Here is a 22,372-nt window from a genome sequence, read left to right on the forward strand (position 1 = left end):
CAAATGGACAAGATAAGAACTAAGTGGGCTTTTCTTGCTCCATATTACCATTTTTCCTGTCTGTTTTTCTCTCTCACCTTTTAATAGTATATTTTGTGTGTGATGATTATAAGAAAAAGTCCCTTAACCTTAAAAGAAAGGTGGTGTCTGAATCCTTTTCTGATTGCAGGGTTCCCAGCAGCATTTGTTACCGCCTGGGCTGCGGCTCGAGCAACTCTGGCTGATGAAAGGTGAGTAAAAAAGAGGTATTTTCTCAAGATTGGATTCCTGCTTGGAATTCACACTTGCTGCAGTTCTTGATGACTTTACCCTTTAGGGATGTCATGTGGGAAATTACCTTGATGCAATTGTAGCCTCAGATATATTACCAGCAAACTATTCATCCCAGAGTCATGGAACAGAAAGACTCACAGACCTGATTATGATGCTTGAACTTCATGGTTTATGAAATCAATTTAAAACATATTGTGAGAAATGAGGGGAAAGAGATGGGTAAGTTAACACACTTAGGATGTGGTGCACACAGGTGAAAGGACCATACTACCTGTATCCTGGTCTAGATAACATTCATATCTCCTCTTTGCTGCATCAGCCGTCCCCACAGATGATGTGGTTATGAGGTCCAGAGATGAAGTTGCAGCAAGGGAACCCCCAGACAGAAGGTGCCAGAGACAGAAGGTGTCACTGGTCCAGTGACACGTATTTGCTATCTCAGAGAGATATAAGTATAGTGTCACTTCTCCATGGCTGTAATTTGCCGCTTGGCCTGCAGAACAGCTCTGGGTCTTATTTGCATTCTTTGGGTGGGATATGTGGCCATGGGTTTCACCAATCAGTGGCTGAATTAGGATATCAAGAAGACTGAAGACTTACTGTGTATCAGGGATATTTTATGCCTCATATATTTAGTGTAGCATGAATATTTAATGCTCAGTTGCTCCATTTAGTACCTGCACTTAATACACAAGTGCTCTACTTACTGCTTATCTATATTTAATGCAAACTATAAGTCCAATCCATCTCATTTGTTCTCTTGTTTTCTATAGTGTAATAAAATAATTTTGTACAATAAAACACATGCAGATTAGAAGGGGAATCCGTCTTAGGGCTAGCCCCACAGTTGTTGGTTTCTCTTTGGGTGCCATATGATGCATGGATACTGAAACATTCATTTTCTCATATTATTTCTATTTCTAGTAATGATGAGTCAAAGAAAGAAAAGGAGAATGTGGAGAACCATTCAGGTGCCTGTTTTTTGCTTTTATGATGAAACTTATTGCCTGGACTGAATCGTGTCTTCCCAAAATTCAACGTGGGAAGCACTAACCCCCAATGTATTTGGAGATAGGGCCCATAAAGAGGTAATTAAGATTAGATGAGGTCCTAAGGTTGGGGCTCTGATAGGATAGGGTTAGTGTTTTCATGAGAAGAGACACCAGAAAGCTCCTTCTTTCTCCATGGGCTCACAAAGGTTTATGATTACACAGCGAGATCACAGTGCCTTGCATTTTGCAGTCAGGCTTAGCCTCCAGATTGTGAGAAAATAAATGTCTGTCATTTAAGCCCTCAGTCTATATTCTATTGTTACGGCAGCCTGAGCAGACTAATACACTTATGATACATGAAAAGCAATTTAAATACAGGTAGATTTAATTTATAGGTATAGTAATGCTGAGCATTCTTCTATTTTAACAGAATACAATTTAATATCCATAGATCGTGTGTGTTTCATGACAGCAACTCCTTTCTATTTGCACCTTTCTTTAATTGAGCCCATACATTTGTTTCAAGTTACGAGATATTTTCTTAAGAATCATTTTGTCTGCTGTGCAGTGAAAAAAAACGCCACATCACACAAGTGCCTGAATTCTACAAAGAACCAGCTACTGTCTCCCAAATCTGCAGTCTATACATTATTATCTTTAGGTGTAGCCTTCCCACTGCTTGGTTACGAACTCCTCATTCATCAGCCTTCCCTCAGTTCTAGGACTGACTGGCTTTGCATTTTTGTTGCTGACTTGAACTCGTGTTTGCTCACCCGAAGAGCATCAAAGTCAATCTACTGATACTGGGTTGTGATGAAGGGAAGTACAGTGTTTATTTGCAGAGCACAAAGCAAGGAGAATGGGTAACTAATACACAAATGACTTGAGCTTCCCAATGCTTTTGGGTAAGAGTTTTTAAAAGCAACATTTGGATGAGGGTCGAGGGTATATGATCAGCTCTTGGACAGTCTTCTGATATGCTGATGGTGAGGTAATAAGATGATGTTTCAGAAATCTTAATCATCAGTCTTCTGGTTCCATCCAGTCTAGCATCTTCATGCTTGTGGTCAGCATGTAGTCAACATTCTCCACTGGGTAGGGGTTTTAGTTTCTGTAGAGCAGTAAAAATATGCATCGGATTGTTACCTGTATCGCTTCAGGAGGAACTAGGAGTCTTGTGACTCTATTGTACAAGTTATTACTACTTTCCTTGCTTGACTAATTTTCATTGGTTTCAGAATTTTCTCATTTGTCTAATCACTGACTGTTTGAGCCTGCTCTTTGGGACTTGGGGAAGCCCTAGGAGAAGAAAACTTTTATTTTTACCAACAAGAAGCAAGGATGTGGAGGGCCCTGTGCCCAGGAGAGCCCTGCAGGGTCCTATTTAGTTTTTTTTTTTTAAATTTGAAGTATAGTTGACTTACAATGTTGCAAATATACAGAAAAGTGATTCCATTATATATATACACATATATAGTATTATAGTGTGTATGTATATGTATAGATATATCTTTTTTCTATTCTTTTCTGTTATAGGTTATTATAAGATACTGAATATGGTTCCCTGGGCTATACAGTAGATCCTTGTTGTTTATTTTATATTTAGTAGTGTGTACCTGTTAATCTCAAGTTCACAATTCATCCCTCCCATCTCCCCTTTCTCTTTTGGGAACCATAAGTTTGTTTTCTATGTCTGTGAGTTTTTTTTTTTTTTTCTGTTTTGTAAATAAGTTCATTTGTATCTTCTTTTTTTTAGATTCCATGTATGTAATATTATATAATGTTTTGTCTTTGGCTGGCTTACTTCATTTAGTATAATAATCTCTAGGTCTATCCATGTTGCTGCAAATGGCATTATTTCATTCTTTTTATGGCAGAGTAATATTCCATTTATATATATATACACCACCTCTACTTTATCCGTTCATCTGTTGATGGACATTTAGGTTGCTTTCATGCCTTGGCTGTTATAAACAGTACTGCTGTGAACACTGGGGTGCATGTATGTTTTTGAAATGAGTTTTCTTCAGATACATGCCCAGGAGTAGGATTGTTGGATCATGTGGTAGCTCTACTTTTAGTTTTTTTGAGGAACCTCTATACTGTCCTTAATGTAACTTAGTTGCACCAATTTACATTCCCACCAGCAGTGTAGGAGGTTTCCCTTTTCTCTATGCCCTCTCCAGCATTTATTATTTGTAAACTTTTTGATGATGGCTATCTAACTGGTATGAGGTGATACTTCATTGTAGTTTTGACTTGCATTTCTCTAATAATTAGTAATGTTGAGCATCTTTTCATGTGTTTGGTGGCCATCTGTATGTCTTCTTTGCCCATTTTTTGATTGGTTTGTTTGTTTTTGATACTGATCAGTATAAGCTGTTTGTATATTTTGGAAATAAATTATTGGTTTCATTTTTATTTACATTTATCTCTTTACACTCTTTGGCTTTGTTGACATTTGAGGGTTAATATCTATAGTGTTATTATATTTAGACAGCAATAGTGGAAATTTCAAGGAAAACTTGGAGCATTGTTATTTGATTTCATGGAGGAGGGAGGGAAGTTGAGTCAGTAAAGAGGTACTAAATAATGCTAAATAATTTTACTCTGAGATGTGTAACCATATCACTTAGTTTTGGAATTTTAGAGAAGGTGGGACTGAAGGCATTGTTTGGTCCAATCCCCACATTTGAGAGATGAATAGAATGAGACCCAGAGATATCAGGTTACATCTTCAAAGCCTAAAGGTAGCCTGGAGCAATTTTGACTTATTCATTCATTCAGAGTTATTCCAGACCTTGAGCATGGAAAGAAAACAAATACATTCATAGTGCATTTTATATGGAATTCCATAATTAGTTTTATTAGTTATCTTAAATTCTTTCTTAAAAATAATAAACAAGATAATAAATGATTAATAATCATGTTTTTGCTGAAAAATATGTACAAGTTTATTATTTTAAGAAAAAATCCATCAGTTAATGAATATTTTGAAAAATGCAACTGATGCTAAATATTGCTCTAAAACAGATGAATTAATACTAAAAAACTAAATATAAGTTAGATCATATGACTCTTCTGTGCAAAATGTTTACTCTTACTCTATTTAGAACAAAGTTTTGAGTTCTGTAGTGCCCCGATCTGAGCATGATAATTGGGCTAAGGGGTCATTTTATATTTATTTTGCATAGAAAGTAAAACTGTAATACCACATCCATGGCATGATTTCATAATGGTCTGATTTGATTTCTCAGGAAACTCAGCTTATCTAAGATAAAAAGGTTTTGTGTGTTTTCTTGAGTGTAATCTGACCATGTCACAAAGTTCAAGTGGAGAGCGGACTTGGAGCATCTCCAAAGGACAGATGGGGCTCCTGTACTTGTCTCTTTTATTTGATATTTATCTTTTTCTCATCTGGCCTTTCAAAGAGAGGCCAGAAAAATCTGAATTCTGATTTTTCTCCGCATCCTGGACATTTGGAGATAATCAGGTTAGATCCAGTTTTAGAAGGTACTCTAAAGTCTATTGACTATACAAAATAAGGCTCTTCTAGTTCTAAAATTGCATCAAAATGTTATCTGACTAAGGTAGGGTAAGAAAATTGAATAGTTTAGATTGGACAAATGACTTAAAAAGTCAGTATTTTTGTTTCCCTTTCTTTTTACTTACAAAAGTAAAAACATCTTACAAGATACCTTATTACCTTTTCTCCTGCTCATTCAGAGGATATGAGAGATAGCAGCAGGAAAGTTGGGGCTTTCTATGGAAAGGACCAAGAATAGATACACTCTCTCTTTCCCAGGAAATTTGCATGGCTATCAGAGGACTTCACTTCCTCTACTCTTATCAGAGTGTGGGTTGTGAAGACAATGCAGTATTTAGTCAATACAATTCTCTGGATCCCTCAATGGGACAATGCATTTCCTGTTTCTAATCCTGGCAGCAGGAAGTCCTACTTTCTAGTCAGATTTCTGTGTATCATGTTCTACCATTCAGAAGTGCATTTTTCTTCTTATTTCCTGTTTTTCCTGTTATTTCTTAGAATGTTAAAATTAAAAAAAAAACCACAACTGAACAGAGGGTAGTTTCTAGGCCATGTTAACAAGCAAGTGTGAACTGGAACATTAAAGAATAAATTAAAAATGATTAATAGCATTTTCTTAAAAAAAATCTGTAATCTTGGTTGCCTTGGGTAGCAAAGGGTAAATTGGAAACTTTGACATTGAAAACAATCAGAGTCAAGTTTTTCCTGTTTTTAGAAGTAGCTGTTGGACTTATTTCCAGATACAAATATTTTTTAGAGCTGACTTTGTGTAATTGAATTCCAGTGCGCTAGGAGACACCATGATGAAATGTCATTGAGGCAAAGAAAGAAGATTATGAAGATATTACCAAATGTCAAAACTGAAAAGAAAATTTATGAAATCCAAGAGTTTTGCAGCTAGTGAATCAATGTTCAGTTTATATTCATACAATATGTGTTGGCTTCCTTATAGTAGGAAGCCTTTTTAGGGTAGTGTGATAGACATTTTGCATGACTCAGTAACATTGTCTTTTATCTTTCTTGTCTGGCTGAACAACGTGAAAAATAGATGCATGCAAATAACACTGGGCAATGTTCAGTAATGTGTAGCAAGTAATGTGTGTGCAAGTGTAAAATGTCCCTGTGTTTGATTTCCATAAGAATGGAGTTCAGACTTTAAGCCTATTGACTGCACATTTCAGCGTGGCTGGACCAGAATTACACTTTGGTCTAGGGGTCTGGTTGATTTAACTAATACCTCTTCCCAACGGAATGCTATGCTATTGAGCTCTCTTGGTACTGATATGGAACAAAATTAACAATATACTATTAAAAGGCAGGAGCAAGTTATAGAATAGAATGTATACTGCATTCTTGTAAGATGAGGAAAATAAGATTGTATTATTTGTATGTGTTTGAATATGCATCAAGAAATACTGAAAGTATACACAACAAAGCAAAAAAAGATGTTACCTGAAAGGAGACGGTCAAGGGTAAGGACACAGGATAAAGGGGAGGACTGAGATGTCTCAGTGTCTGCCTTTTTACGTATTTTGATTTTTGAAATAAGAAGGTATTGCCTAGATAAAAATTAAATTTTAAAAATATTTAGCTATTACATGTGTGCTGAAAGTGTGTTCTACCTTCAAGGAATAGTTGATATAGCTTTTTATTATCCATAATTTGCTCATTAATTTAAAAGCAACTTCTTAATAATTTTATCATCTATAATTAAAACATTATTATATTGCTAAAATTTCTTTATAAGACTTCATTTACTGTTGCTGCAGTCAATGCTAGGTTTTATCTAAGGAGAAACTGAAGGCTTTTATTTATGTATCTTTAGTTAAAAAAAACAAACAAACTGTTTAAAGTGATGCATTAAAGTTTCAAGTGGAACTAGTTTTTCTCACCTCTGTTCCGTTTATTCTTTTTTGTTTGTTTTTTTGTTTTTGTTTTAGCTTTTCCATGTGTTCTTTTTGTTTTAATATAAGACCTTTACCAGAAACCAGATTGGGTGAAGTTGAGTCTAACTTTGAATTCAGTTTAATTCAACAAATATTTATTGACCACTTACTTGCTATGTACTAGGCACTAATAGCCAAAAACAAAACCAACAAAGATCCCTGTCTAAGTAAACTTAAATTTTGGTATAATAAGTGGGAAGCAGAAGATAAATATAACAAATGGGTAAATTATATAGTGTTTTTTATTACATATTGTTAAAAACTAACTTTTTAAAATAGAAGATAAAATCATGATCATATGTAAATATAAAATGTCAAGATTTTTTAAACTCACTAATTAGTGAGCAAGATGTTATAATTGGTGCATAGGAGAAGTAAAAAAATAAATTTAACAAATAAATGTAAAAACTGGTCGGTATTCACAGATCAATAGCATTCCATCAAACACAGCTAATTTTCACTTCTATGGACAAAAATCTTTTGCCTTCGATTTTCTTCTACATTCCAATCAACAATAATCATTTGCATTACTGGCAGTTTTCTGTTGCATTTCTGTGGATAAGAATGCATTAACGTCAGTGTTTTACAGCCTATGGAGTAAATTCTGAAAGTGAGAGGACTTTATCAACAAGGTTTAATTGTTATGGCCCATTCTAGGGATAACAAAAATAAAGACTCAATGGTACCACATTTAGAAGACTAATTTTTGTGTGCCTCTAGAAACATTTTGTACTCTTGTTATAAGAATAATACGTCACTACTTATATTACTTTATTTATCCCCAAGGGATAGCTAATAATATGGAAACTAGGATTTATTACGCTTTCCTCCCCCACTGGTTTGGGTGTTTCAGGAGATTTTTTTGGTCTTATTTCTTAATTAAATGCCTAGGACTGGAGTTTTTGGTGAAACTTAAAATGCTATTTATTTTAACTGTTTATTTGCTTTGCTAACCTAATCGTGGAACTTGTTTTTCGTGTCTCAGATGCTGGGAGCTTAGTGCCGGAGACATCAAATGGATTTATCAAGCCCCAATCTTAGCAGCTATTGGGGTAAGTTTAAAAGCCTGTACAGTTAAAAAAGAAAAAAAAAAAAAGAAGAAGAAGAAAAGGAAAAAGGATGCATAATATACTGCTGCTAAAACCCAGAGAAAGTTTGTGTATCACTTTGTTTTACAAAGGTTTAGGAAATGCTCACATCACAGCCATAGCTGTGAAGAGTCGGGGTTGGGGATCAGATCCTTATTCATGGCTAACACTGAGATCCATGAAGAAATCTCACACCCTCCCTTTAATCTGCTGGCATGTAGGGAAAATCCCAGGACTTCAAAATATCTATGAACGTTTATAGATTCAAGCAGTTGAGAAGTCCTTAAACTCGTCCCCCTTTACAGCCATTATTTTATAATGTGATCACTGTGCCACGAGGAGGAGGCAAAGATGGAATAGCCGGAGAATAGAGGAATTACAGAGAGAAAAAAAATGGTAGTACGATTTATTATAAAGCATTGCCTAACGCTGTTATTTGACATACATTCCCCAAGGAGTTGAAAGGATTCGATACTGACATGTATCCTATAGAGTCCCTTCTAATAGGTAATACGGAAAAAGACTAGAGTGGACAATCATATTGCCTGGGACCTTATCTGCCTGTAATATTTCCACTATGTATTACATCTATGTTACAAAGAAAACAAAACTACACACTTCCTTATGTCTAACAAAACTCTCCAAAATATTTACTCTCAACCGCTTCTGAGGACTTTATGGCATTAGCTTTTCTGTTGTTTGATGAAATTGTACCACCTTGTGTTTTCCTGGTTTTCATGTATTAACACAAGATTATAAACATCTTAAAAAAGATTAATATCCAAATATTAAATGTTAAGTCATTTGAAAGTAATTTAGCAGCTTGATTTTTATTTTTTTTGTTTTTGTCTTTTCCATCCATCTTTTAAAATTGAATTGTAGTTGATTTACAATATTATGTTAGTTTCAGTCATACAAAAAAGTGATTCAGTTATACATATCTATCTGTCTGTCTATCTATCTATCTATCTATCTATCTATCTATCTATCTATCTATCTATCTATGTCCTTTTTCAGATTCATTTCCATTATAGGTTTTCACAAGATGTTGAATATAACTCCTATCTATATAGTAGGTCTTCGTTGGTTATCTCTTGTTATATATAGTAGTATGTATTTGTAAATCTGAAACTCCTAATTTATCCCTCTTTCCCTCTTTCTCCTTTGGTTCATTTTTTATGTCTGTGAGTCTCTTTTGTAAATAAGTTCATTTGTACCATTTTTAAAGATGCTACATATAAGTGATATCATATGATATTTGCCTTTGACTTACTTTAGTATGTCACATAATCTCTAGGTTCATCCATGTTGCTGCAAATGGCATTATTTCATTCTTTTTATATGGCTGAGTAATATTCCATTGTATATATATATGTGTACTATGTCTTTATCCATTCATCCGTAGGTGGATGGACACTTAGGTTACTTCCATGTCTTGGCTGTTGTAAACAGTGGCAGCCTGATTTTTAATCAGTTTTTTTTGTCTTTCTTTCTTTGTTCTTCACTTTGTTACTTTTCTCATTTTGCATTTTTTTGGACCAGGTGTCACCCCGTGTGTCAGCATGTTGGCATACTAGATCCAGAAGCACAGCTATCAATGTAGTAAGATTTTGTAGGATCTATCTAGATCGTCAGATAAATGCTTCTTTACCTTATAGGAAATATGCAGAAAGCAAAACAGGAGAGATCAAAAAGGAATTTTCATTCAGAAGCCCACTGATGTAAATGTTTAGAGGAGAAAATAAGGTATAGAACAGTTTTAGAGAAGCCAGTTTGTACCCTTGCAAAAATAGCCTGTTATTAAATTAAACCTGATTCTAAGTTTTAGCAGAAACTCCCAAATGGATTGTGGATACATGAATGAATGACTTAAGTTTAGAAACTCTTATCATTTTCATTTTAGTGAAGTAATGCTATATTAATGTGGTGAGAAATCATCTTCCATACTTAGTGAGCTCCCTGAACTTATAATAAAAGGCAGCATCCCAGATAGTTCAGAGAAGACCCCGTTCCTCATACCTGCACCTTTTATGCACTATGACTTAGCCTCATTGCTTCCCTTTCAGTTCCTTGAACTTGCCCATATCCATCCTCTCAGGGTGCTTCTTCATTTTGCACTATAACCCTGGAAGCCTGGCACATGCTTCCTTCTACTTCTCCCTTTAAATGTAGTTTCTTCCTCACGGCATCCTTGATTCTTCCAATCTAAATTAGGTCACTATTCAAATCCGCAGAGCACAGTGAGGTTTTCTCTTCTGAAGATCATCACATGAAGCAACAATCATACGCTTGTGATTGTTGAATGTCTCTCTTGCCCACTAAACAGAAAGACATTTTTTTTCTCAGCTTCCATATTCCTGTGCCTAGCAACTTTCTTAGCACATAGTGGCCACTCAGTTAACACGCTGAAAAAATTAAACATACATACACAGTAAATATTCTGGGATGTCAGTAAGAGGGAAGAAATGAAATAAGAGCACAAAGCGAGTATAATTACAGAACTTCTGAGGCCATTTCATGCAGTCTTTTTCTTTTCTGGGGAGGGAAATGAAAGCCCACACAGATGAAGGTCACACAGCCAGCATGACAAAGAAAGACTATAACCTGTATTTTTTTAACAGTTTTTTGTTTGTTTGTTTGTTTGTTTAGTTTTTAAAAGATTTTTTATTTTATATTGGGGTAGAGCTGATTTTGTAACCTGCAAATTTTGACCATGTTCTTTTCACTTGCATTCCAAAGCATGTCAAAATTGTTGCTTGCAGTTATGGGAAAATAATCTCCCCATCTTTATGGTTATATTTAGTACATATCTGGAAAGAATCATTTGATTTTGGAGTAGTAGAATCTAAAATTGTGGCACTGTTGTTTCCTGTGTTTTGTTCCTATATGGTAAAATTAGGAGAATTAGGGTCATTGAAACATTCATTTTTGTTCTGAAAACAAATGTCTCAAAATTAACTAATTATTCATCTTGTAACATCTTGATGTTGGTTTGAAGATGATTTTTAAGTTCTTCTATCTAGCACTAAAATTCAAGAGGAGTGTTTTCTGTTTGACCATGGAACATGAAGCATTGTTTTAGTCCTGGGCCTCCCAGAGCATCATTGAGAGGAAGCGTGCTTGGCCTGCAGAGCAGGAGAAGCAGCAGGCAGAGCAGCCTGGGCTAGAAGAAGTGGTGAAGTGGCAGGTGTGATCAGTCTAGGCCAAGCAGGCCCCCACCCCTTGAGACATGAGGACCTGCATTTTTATTGGTGTCAACCAAGAAAGACTCTAATAGCTGAAAAGAAATAAAACTGCAGACACAAAAATACAGACTGTAAAACTCAACAGACTTGTTTCTAAGCATTTTTAAGATGGCCTTGAAGATGCCAATAATATGGGATAGAGAGAGGTTTGGAACCAGCGGAAATCTGAGACCTTGAACATACAGGATAGGGAGACAAAACGCAGAAACGCCAGGGTACTTGTCTTAACTTGTTTCCTTTGTCCTCCATTAGGCCACTTCATCCATCCGTCCTTTCATCCACCATCCTCTGACGTGTGATCAGATGGTCTTTCTAGTCCCTGCTTAATTTCATTTTTGTCCCAAAGTCTCTTTTCTTTTGTCCCTTGCCAGAGTTAAATCTCTTACTTTCTATGTATCATTTGATGAACAAGTATTTTGGGGTGCATTTTTTTTTTTTGCTTCAGGTTTTATCTCAAAATCTTTTTTTTTTTTGGGTCAAATGACCTTGAGATTGGTATTTTCATTATTCTCAGTGTGAGTCCAAGCGAAGTTATGTAACTTGCTTAGGTTTATACGTTGAGAAAGTGCTGAAGCTGGAGTCGTATTCAGGCCCACAGTTTCCCTGTTTGTGGTAAATGAATGGAGGGTAGGCCAGTGTTTGCCAAGGTTAGAGCACATACCTTTGTACATGAAAGGATTGATTTAGGTAAGACATGTGAGTCATTAAGTAACAGTGTGTCATATATTGAGTGTATCCGTCCTTTTCCACTGCTTCTGAATATGTTTCAGAGAAGATCTCATGTTGGTACTACTGGTCTTTAACACTATTCTAATATGCGTGGTGTCTTCTTTTGAGGGAAGACAGTCAGCACAGTCCAGATAAAATTGCACATGGATTGTTTCTGTTGTATTCATTTTTACAGTGGCCTCTTGTCTATTGTGGCTGCTACTGGCTTTCCATGTATAGTTATGATATGAAATTTAAATTTTAATAATTTAATAAAAGTGGATTATTTGAAGAAGGGTATTAGGTAAATACCAGTAGAGGAATAATATTGATATTATTATTCAAATCATGGTGGTGGCACCCTAAGTCATTTGGAAAATGCTGAACTAGTCACTGAAGTTTGACATTGAAGTTTGGAATTACTACAAATGGCCTGACCAGTGAGTGTCCACATAGTTGTGGGAGGCTACTTATGTTTCATGTGATCAGGAACTTTAAAACTATAAATAGACAGGTCGTGTTTTCCGTGGCTGAAAGGATGGGTGCATCTGCGGAAAATGTAGGAGATCAGACTGGAAAGCAGTTAGGAATTGATCATGATGGGACTCATATTCTGTGCTAAAGGAATTTTCCAAAAATGGAATTTTCCAAAAATGGCGGTGATGCATTGAAAGATTTTAAGCATCTTGTTAGATTTGAGTTTTGGCCTTATAGGGATGGTACCCCTCACACAGGATGCACTTAAGCTTGGAGATGCTATAGAAAAGTCTGCTCACCTCCAGCTCATGTTCACTCATCAAATACTTCAGTCCATCTCCTCCAGGGATGGAGGGAGTAAGAGGGAGTGGGGAGATAGGAAGTGCACATCAGTCGAGCTGCCTTCTCTGGAAGGAAAAGTCAGGAATGAGGATTAAATGAATTAGGAAGTATGGACATCTTTTTAAGAGAGCTATTAACTATTCGCTTTTTTTTTTTTTTTTGGCCACGCCACGGCATATGGAAATTCCTAGGCTAGGGATGGAACCTGAGCCACAATAGTTACCCACGCTGCTGCAGTGACAACACTGGCTATCTAGCCCACTGCACCATGAGAGAACTCCATTAAGTGCATAATTCTATTGGCTGGACGCTGACATCAATTTTCTTGATGCAGGTTTCCAAAGAAAGATACAGGAATTAAAGAGTTGTATTAAAATTGGAAAACCATAATATTAAACTAAAGTGAGCATCAGAGAGACATCAGTGCTTCAGCAGCTGGAGACCAGGAGCAGTGTGACAGCAATCCCTGGCTTTTTCTTCTTATTCTTCTGCTTTTTCCTTTTCCTTGTTTGGCTGCACCTGTGGCATATGAGTGTTCCTGGGCCAGGGATCAAATCCAAGCTGCATCTGTGACCTATGCCACAACTGTGGCAACACCACATCCTTAATCTACTGTGCTGGGCTGAAGATGGAACTGGCAATGTCACAGAGACAAGCCAGGTCACCAGTCCTCTGAGCTACAGCAGGAACTCCTTTTTTTTCCTTTTGGTAGGAGTCCATCCTATATATTCCATTCATATAAATCCATCCCTTTGGAGAGACCATAAACTCTCAAAATATGTCTCTCTACAATGCATTGCTTCATCTTACTTGCACTAAAATGTAAATGTGAAATAAGTAGTTTTTTGAAGAACCAAGAATGTCATCAATAAAAATGTAAGTGTACTATTAATTTAATCATTTATTTTATTTTATTTGTTTATTTATTTATTTATTTTTTGCTTTTTAGGACTCCACCTGCAGCATATGAAGTTCCCAGCCTAGGGGTCGAGTCTGAGCTACAGCTGCCGGCCTGTGCCACACCCACAGCAATGCGGGATCCAAACCTTGTCTGTGACCTACACCACAGCTCATGGCAACCTTGGATCCTTAACCCACTGAGTGAGGCCAGGGGTGGAACCCACAGCCTCATGGACACTAGTAGGGTTTGTTTCCTCTGAGCAATGGGAACTCCCTAATGATGTATCTTTATACTTGGAGGAGAGAAATTTCTTCCAGATTTACTTTTCTTATAGTACATACATCTAAGCAATGTTTATAAAGTGGGAGTGATGAAATAAACAATCCAAGATTCAGTCTTAAAGCTGCCCAAAGCTTTTATTAAGGAGACTGAAATTGGAAATCAGGGCCAGTCACTCACTGAGACATTAGAAGTTATGTACTTATTTTTCCACAGGCAGTTACTCATTTTTTGGTAACTCCTTAAAAATAAGCACTAGAATAAAAAAATGCCCATGTTGGGGAGCATTTTAGGGGAGATTATTGTGGAGATTTTGATCTTTAAGTAACCCTACAGAGAACTGATAACTGTGAGAGGTTAGAGTTTGCATTACAGATGTCAATGGATTTTAGGAAAATACAGGGCAATAGCCTTCCAGCCTGCCTGCCCGCCTTCCTCCCTCCCTCCCTCCCTCCCTTCCTTCCTCCTTCTCTTTCTCCTTCTCTCTTTCTTCTTCTCTCTCTCTTTCTGTTGGTGTTTGCCTGGTTTTAGATGTCTGTCATGGTTTACAGCACCACTGTGTACCCAAGCTAAGGACTAATCTCTGAGGTCAACAAGAAGTTTGTGTATTTCTTTTTTTTTTTCTCATGGGCTTACTCATCCTGTGAATAACGATCTAATGTGAATGACTGAGTAAGTAGTGGTCCTTGAGGAGACTGCATGCTACTTATAGTGCATTAAATGGAGAGACCGAGATTTTCAATTTTTTTCCTTATATGTGTTTTGTTCCATGTACCTATTAAAGGATAGCTCTGGGAACTCCAGCAGATGGACTAAGATGGTACTTCTAATAAGTTCCTTTAAGAAAAATTTTAAAGTGATAAGTTAAAAAATCATATCCAGTGCACTTTATACAATATGAAAATAACCCTTTTCATACAATGAACAGACTACAAGCTTCTCAGTAATTCATTTCCGCCCATTTGTTGTTAAAGGAGGCTCCATCCTGAAGCACAAGAGGGGAGGGTGAGAGGGATGACTGGTAAGGGAGGAATTTTAAGTAAACTGGATGAAATTTAATCTCTAATCTTTGATGGAATTGCAAATACAAAATTGATTTTTCCCCAGAGGAAAATCTCTGTTCCATAATCCATTCCCCTCTTCTAAATTAGTCGGATATGGAACCTTGACTGAAATTCAGGCTCGAGCATTTACCCCTAAGTTATGAATTGAATTCCAACTGATAAGAAGTGAGCTGTGTATTTTGTCTTCATATTCATTATACAGATAATCAAATTATAAAATGGTTAAGTTTTATAGTGTAGATATATATATATATATATATATATTTATATATATCTATACACACAAAGCAAAAACATTTCTTATGCTCATGATACTGAAAAATAAGCCAAAATATGGGGTGAGATGTGAGATATTCAGAAAATCTCTAAGAGCAGCTAATACAGAGCCTCCTTTGCTGCTCAGATTCAAAACAACTTGAGACAGAAAACAAAAGAGGAGAGAGCGTATCAAAACAAAAACCCTTATAGCTGCTGGAGTCTGGGTTGGAGGGTGTGATCTTTGGTCTGTTAGCCAAGTGGATCAGTCAAAGTATCTCATAATTAGGCAGGATCTGCCCACCTGGGCACAGGATGCCGAGGGCAGGCTCCTAAGCCTGGAGATGCTGTAGAAAAAGCCTGCTCACTACAAGCTTTCAAATAAAGAAAGATGGGATGAGTCAAGCAAACTCAGTACTCTTCCCACAATTACTCATCAAATTCAGTCCATCTCCTCCAGGGGTGGAGAGAGTTAAGTGGGAATGGGGAGAACAGAAGCTGCCTTCCCTGGAGGGAAAAATCAGGAATGGGGAGAAAGGAACCCCCTTCTCCTCATTATGTAGCCAAAGGTGTAAATAAAAATTGTAAGTGTAAAGAGGAAGTTTCATTTTATTTTATTTCATTTACTTAATTTATTTATTTTTGCTTTTTGGGGTCACACATGTGGCATATTGAAGTTCCCAGTCTAGGGGTCAAATTGGAGCTGCAGCTGCCAGCTTACACCACAGCTCATGGCAATGCTGGCTCCTTAACCCACTGAGTGAGGCCAGGGATGGAACCTGCATCCTCATGGATACTAGTTGGGTTCATAAACCACTGAGCTATGATGGGAACTCCCTAGGGAAAAGTTTATAACAGTGGACTTGCTTATACATAAATTTTGACTTCTCTCTCTGCTTATGTCTTTGTGATAGACACCTAGAAGTGAAGATTCTCTATTGAAGGGTGATGTGCTGACTTAGCTCAATATAAGTAAGGTTTACAGAGTGTACATTTCATTGCTCGTTTAACACATCTTGATTAAACATCAAGGATGTTATTGGCACTGTATGAGGCTGAGAGGGTGGGGAAACAGACACCAATTTCTCCTTAACCTTAGGCATAGTGGGAGAGGCAGACATTTAAATGGAACAAGTGCTATGGTGGGGCTAGGCTGTCAAGAATAGCTTTTGAGAAAAAGTGACATTCAGCCTGAAACCTGGGAATGAGCTGTTCTAGTGAGAGTGAGATTGAGGAGGCAAAGGTGATTCTAGTAAGAGTATCCAAAATAGCCTGAGAAGCCAGAGGTTTCATGGCTGAAATTTGAGTTTGTTGTTTTAATTCATCTGTGGCACTTTGAATAAATCTTTAAAAATGTAATTGAGAGGGAATATAATGTTTATATTTGCATTACTTTGAAACCACATTTGCATAAAATTTATTCTCTGTGTTACTGGCTTATGAATGGCTTTAGGCAAAATTTTCCCTCCAGGAAGGTTACTTGAGATATGCAAGGAACTCTCTAAATGATTTTCTCCTAGAATTATCTCTTCATTAAAATTTTTTGGAAACAGTTTCAGCAAAACGTGAATTGTTGTTTTTTATTCCATTTACCCAGTATCTAGTCATTTTTCCTTCTGCAAACTCAGGTCTTCTTTAGAGCAAGATCTTTTCTTTTATGTCATTATTGATTTGTTCTCTTTATAATTTTCTCCTGAAGGAGAAATAATCTTTATAATGATCCTCAATTCCATGCCTTCCATATAGGCATCCGTCCCTCATCACAGAAGTCTTTGTTCTTTATCCCTCCATTTGAATAAGATTCTCTTCAAGTGTCTTCTAAATTGCTAAATCCATTTTCCCACTCTGTTAGACCTAATGTTTGCTGTTTTTAATACTGATCTTGAAACTTGGTTATAATTTTTATTCTTTACAGTCTCTTCTCAGTCCATCCTGCTCTTTAAAAAATTTCTTTTTCCATCTCAATCTGCTATTAACTCTATTTTATGGGCAGTTTGGTGCAGTGGTTAAGAGTCCATGCTATGCATCCAGGCTGCATGTGCCTCATTAGGGCTCTGCCACTTGCTGGCTGTGTGACCATGCATAACTAGTGTCAGCTCTGATTCTGATTCCTCATCTATAGAATGGGGACAGTAATATACCTGTCTCATAGAGCTTTTGCGAAGGATAAGCAACAATTCACCTAAAACATTTATAATAGTAAGTAGTCAATAACTTAGTTTCTAATTAACCTGTATTCTGTACTTTCCTAAATTATTTGTAATAATTTTCTGGAATTTCGTTCAACTGCTGTTCATGTATCAATGTGTGTGTGTGTGTGCATGTGCACACGTGCGTGCATGCCCATGTGTGTGTATTTTGTTTACCTATCTTTTAAGGCAGCAAGTTCTATTAATCATAGTTTTTCTTAATTCTTTTTTTTTGTTTGTTTTTCTCTCTTAGAGCCACACCCATGGCATATGGAGGTTCCCAGGGTAGGGGTCTAATTGGAGCTATAGCTGCCATCCTACGCTAGGGCCACAGCAACATGGAATCTGAGCTGTGTCTGTGACCTACACCTTAGCTCATGGCAATGCTGGATCCTTAACCCACTGAGGGAGGCCAGGGATCAAATCTCTATCCTCATGGATGCCAGTCAGATTTGTTAACTGCTGGGCCACAACAGGAACTCCAGTTTTTCTTAATTCTTAATTCTTTCCATAATCCACTTACTTATAAACTGATGGACTGATTGATTTGTTTCTACTTTATGTATTTATTTATTTATTTAAATTTTTAAAAGTTTTATTGAAGTATAGCTGATTTACAATGTTATGATAATTTCTGCTGTACAACAAAGTGATTCAGTTGATGTGTGTCTTTAATCAAGTTTCTGGGAATTTGTGGAATTTACTTAGTATGGTCTACTGACTTGAGTAGAGTCCCTGGTCATGGGCATTTTAATATAGATGGAACTTAAGGCTGGCTCATCTGAAGCCATTTCTAATTCTTCCTTTTCCAGGAATAGTGAATGACAAGTGACAATACCCAGCTAGCATTGCTTCCAAAACTCTGCTATCTTCAGCTTTTAGCACTTTATAGTAGTTACACAGCATCACTTCCAACTATTTTTACTCCCTGCTCCATTGTATTACCAGGGAGTATAATCTTAGGGAGCATGACTATAAGCATGAAATAAGTTTGGGCATTCATAAAGTAGCACTTGTATGATGGACAAGCAGCAGCTTCTCACCTTCTCTGAAAAAGATTCTGTGGACATGAACCAGGTATTGTAGTGGACAAGGATGAAGGAAAATCAACTCTCATGTTTTGTATCTTCTTATCCTCCTGAAAAGAAGATGTAAGATAGTGGTTATGAGTGATGTTAGCATCATGGTGGTATGTGGCACTCTCTTTGCCTTTCTCCTTCAGTCTACAACCAGTAGAAACATCCATAACTCAACAAAGATGCCTCTGCCCAACACAGCAGGGCACCAGAGTGTTCCACACCCCTTTATATCTAAAGGTGGGTGGATTGGAACACTTGGAGGCAGAACCAGGGGAACAGCAGAGGTGGTGCCTATGAACCTGACAACCCTGGACGCAGCAGAGGTATCTGACACCCTGGCTTCCCATCACCACCCTACCCTTGGAGTAGTGGAGCCCGAGACCCTGGACATGGCAGAAGGGCTCACCATTCCAATGTTCCAGGCAGCGATGCCAGCAGCAGCAGGGCACTAATGACCCCAGAGGCACAAGCAGTGACAATCAGGGCAGTGGGTGACACCTTTCACAGGTGGTGGACGATAGAAAGTGCTGATTCTCAAATATAACCAGAAGCCGCCAAGGTAAGAAACCAGAAACTTGTGCTGTAGCACCACCTACTGGGAAATGAGAGGCCTCTAATTACTAATCTGTTAACAAAATCAAGTTACAAAAAAAAAAAAAAAAAAAAAAAAAAAACTGCAGAGGAACAACTTATGGAGCTCCATGAAGAACCACAGTAACACTGTATCAGCAAAAGAAAATGACGGTTCTCCAGAAATCAAGCTTAAAGTCGCAGAGCATTGTGATCTAACTGATAGAGGATTCAAAATAGCTGTCATGAAGCAACTCAGTGAACTATAAAAAATAATAATAATAGAAAAGATTAATGAAACTAAGAGTTGGTTCTTTGAAAAGATAAAATTAACAAACCTTTAGTTAGACTCACTAAGAAAAAAGGAGGTTCTGATAAATAAAATCAGAAATGAAAAGAAATATAATGGATATCATAGAAATGCAAAGAATTATAATAGAATATTATGAACAAGTATACACCAACAAACTGGACAATCTAAAATAAATGGACAGGAGTTCCGGTCGTGGCGCAGTGGTTAATGAATCCGACTAGGAACCATGAGGTTGCGGGTTCGGTCCCTGTCCTTGCCCAGTGGGCTGACGATCTGGCGTTGCCGTGAGCTGTGCTGCAGTTTGCAGATGCGGCTCGGATCACGCGTTGCTGTGGCTCTGGTGTAGGCTGGTGACTAGGGCTCCGATTAGACCCCTAGCCTGGGAATCTCCATATGCCGCGGGAGCGGCCCAAGAAATAGCAAAAAGACAAAAATAAATAAATAAATAAATAAATCTAAAAAATAAAAATAAAAAAAATAAAATAAATGGACAAATTCTTAGAATCATACAACTTTCCAAGACTGAATCATAAAGAAATAAAGTTCATATAGACTGATCACTAGTAATGAGATTGGGGCAGTAATCAAAACCTCTCAAAAATAAAAATTCCAGGACCAGATGGCTTCACAAGTGAATTCTACCAAACAATTAAAGATTGATTACCTATCATTCTCAAACTCTTCCAAAATATTGAAGAGGAGAGAATGTTTCCTAACTCATTTTACAAGGATGATATTACCCTGATATCAAATCCAAACAAGGAAAATACACAAATAGAAAATTATAGGCCAATATCTCTGATTGCCATAGATACAAAAATCCTCAACAAAATATTAGCGAACTGTATTTACAAACTTAATACAATAATACATTTAAAGGATCAGATGTGTAATCAAGTGAGATTTATTCCAGGGATTCAAGGATGGTTCAATGGCTGCAAATAAATTATGATACACTACATTAACAAAGTAAAAGATAAAAATCATATGATCATCTCAATAGTTGCAGAAAAGGCAATCGACAAGATTAATTTATGATAAAACTCAATAAAATGAGTATAAAAGGAGTGTACCTCAGCATAACAAAGTCCATATATGACAACATCTGACAACCATAGCTAACACCATACTCAAAGGCTGAAAGCTATCTCTGTAAGAGTAAGGCAAGGATGCCCACTCTTACCACTTTTATTCAACATAGTACTGGAAGTCCTAGCCAGAGCAGCTAAACAAGAAAAAGAAATAAAACACACTCAAATTAAAAAGTAAGAAGTCAAACTGGTGCTGTTTGCAGATGACATGATTTTATATATAAAACCCTGAAGACTTACAAAAAATGGATTAGAACTAATAAAAAAATTCAGTATATTTGCAGAGTACAAAATCAATACACAAAAATCTGTTGCATATCTATACACTAACAATCAACCAACAGAGAGAGAAATTAAGAAAAAAATCCCATTTATAGTTGCAACAAGAACAAAATACCTAGGAATAAATTTATCCAAGGAGAGAGAAAAATGTGTAAACTGAAAACTATAAGACAAGCTGAAAGAAACTGAGGACTACACAAAGAAACAGAAAAATATTCTGTGCTCACAGACTGGAAGAATTAACATTATTAAAATGTCTATATTACCTAAAGCAATATACAGTCAGTGCAATCCCCATCAAAATCCCATGGACATTGTTCAGAGAATGAGAACATAAAAATCCAAAAATTTGTATAGAGCCATAAAAGACTCCCAAATGGCCAAAGAAATCCAGAGGGAAAAGAACAAAGCTGAGGATGTCACAGTCTCTGATTTCAAACAATTTCAAGCATGGCTTTGGCAGAAAAAGACAGATAGATAAATGGAACAGAACTGAGAGACCAGCAATAAACTCACATATGTATGGACAGTTAATTTACAACAGAAGAGCAAAGAACATAAATGGAGAAATGATAGTCTCTTCAATAAATGACATTGGGGAAACTGGACAGCCACATGGAAAAAAAAAAAAAAAAAAAAGGACAAATATCTCACACAGCACACAAAAACCAACTCAAAATGGATGAGTTTGAAAATCAGACTCAAAACCATAAACTCCTAGAAGAAAACATATGCAGTATGCTCTTAGCATTGGTCTTAGCAATATCTTTCTGGATCTGTCTCCTCAAGCAAGGGAAACAAAAGCAAAAATAAACAAACATGACTACATCAAACTAAAAAGCTTGTGCACAGCAAAGGAAATCAGCAGCAGCAAAAAAGACAACTGACAAAATAGGAGAAGATATTTGCAAATGATATATCCAACAATGGGATTAATATCCAAAATACATAAAGACCTTGCATGATTCAACAACAAAAAAACAACTGATTAAAAAAATGGATAGAGGAGCTGAATACACATACATATGGCCAACAAACACATAAAAAGATGTTCAATATCACTAATTATTAAGGAAATGCAAATCAAAACCACAATGAGATATCAGTCTATGCTCATTAGAATGTCTATTATCAAAAAGACAAGAAATGAGTTGGAGAGGATATGGAGAAAAGGGGACTCAAACACACTGTCTGTGGGAATGTGAATTGGTACTGTGGAAAACAGTATGGCGATTGCTCAGAAAATTAATAGAAATACCATATGATCCAGCTAATCCACTTCTGGGAATTCAAAGAATGCAAAGACATTAATTTGAAAAGATACATGTACCCCTATATTCATCACAACATTTTTTACAATAGCCAAGATATGGAAACAACCTAAGCGCCCATTGATAGATGAATGGATATAGAAGATGTGATATCTCTAACATTTATCTATCTATCTATCTATCTATCTATCTATCTATCTATCTATCTATCATCTAAATACACATTGATATGTATGTATATATTCCATACAGTGGAATATTATTCAGCCGTAAAAAGGTGAAATCTTGCCATTTGTGACAACATCAATGGACCCTGAGGGTATTATGCTAACTGAAGTAAGTCAGATGGAGAAAAGCAAATATTGTATGATTTCACTTATATGTGGAATATAAAAACAATAGTCCCCCAAACAAAATAAATTAACAAACTAAACTAAATAAAAACAAACACCCAGATACA

General features: G+C 36.5%; 1 protein-coding gene across 1 annotated transcript in view; it reads left to right on the top strand.

Annotated features, from left to right (window-relative positions):
• The window catches only part of PTH2R (parathyroid hormone 2 receptor), an 88,813-nt gene that overhangs the window by 59,122 nt on the left and 7,319 nt on the right, over positions 1 to 22,372 (top strand). Inside the window, exons 8-9 of the mRNA XM_005672143.3 lie at positions 170 to 230; positions 7,744 to 7,810. Coding sequence (XP_005672200.3) covers positions 170 to 230; positions 7,744 to 7,810 — 128 coding nt within the window. The remainder of the gene's footprint in view (positions 1 to 169; positions 231 to 7,743; positions 7,811 to 22,372) is intronic.

Source organism: Sus scrofa, chromosome 15, assembly GCF_000003025.6.
Source record: "Sus scrofa isolate TJ Tabasco breed Duroc chromosome 15, Sscrofa11.1, whole genome shotgun sequence".
Classification (NCBI taxonomy): Eukaryota; Metazoa; Chordata; class Mammalia; order Artiodactyla; family Suidae; genus Sus; species Sus scrofa.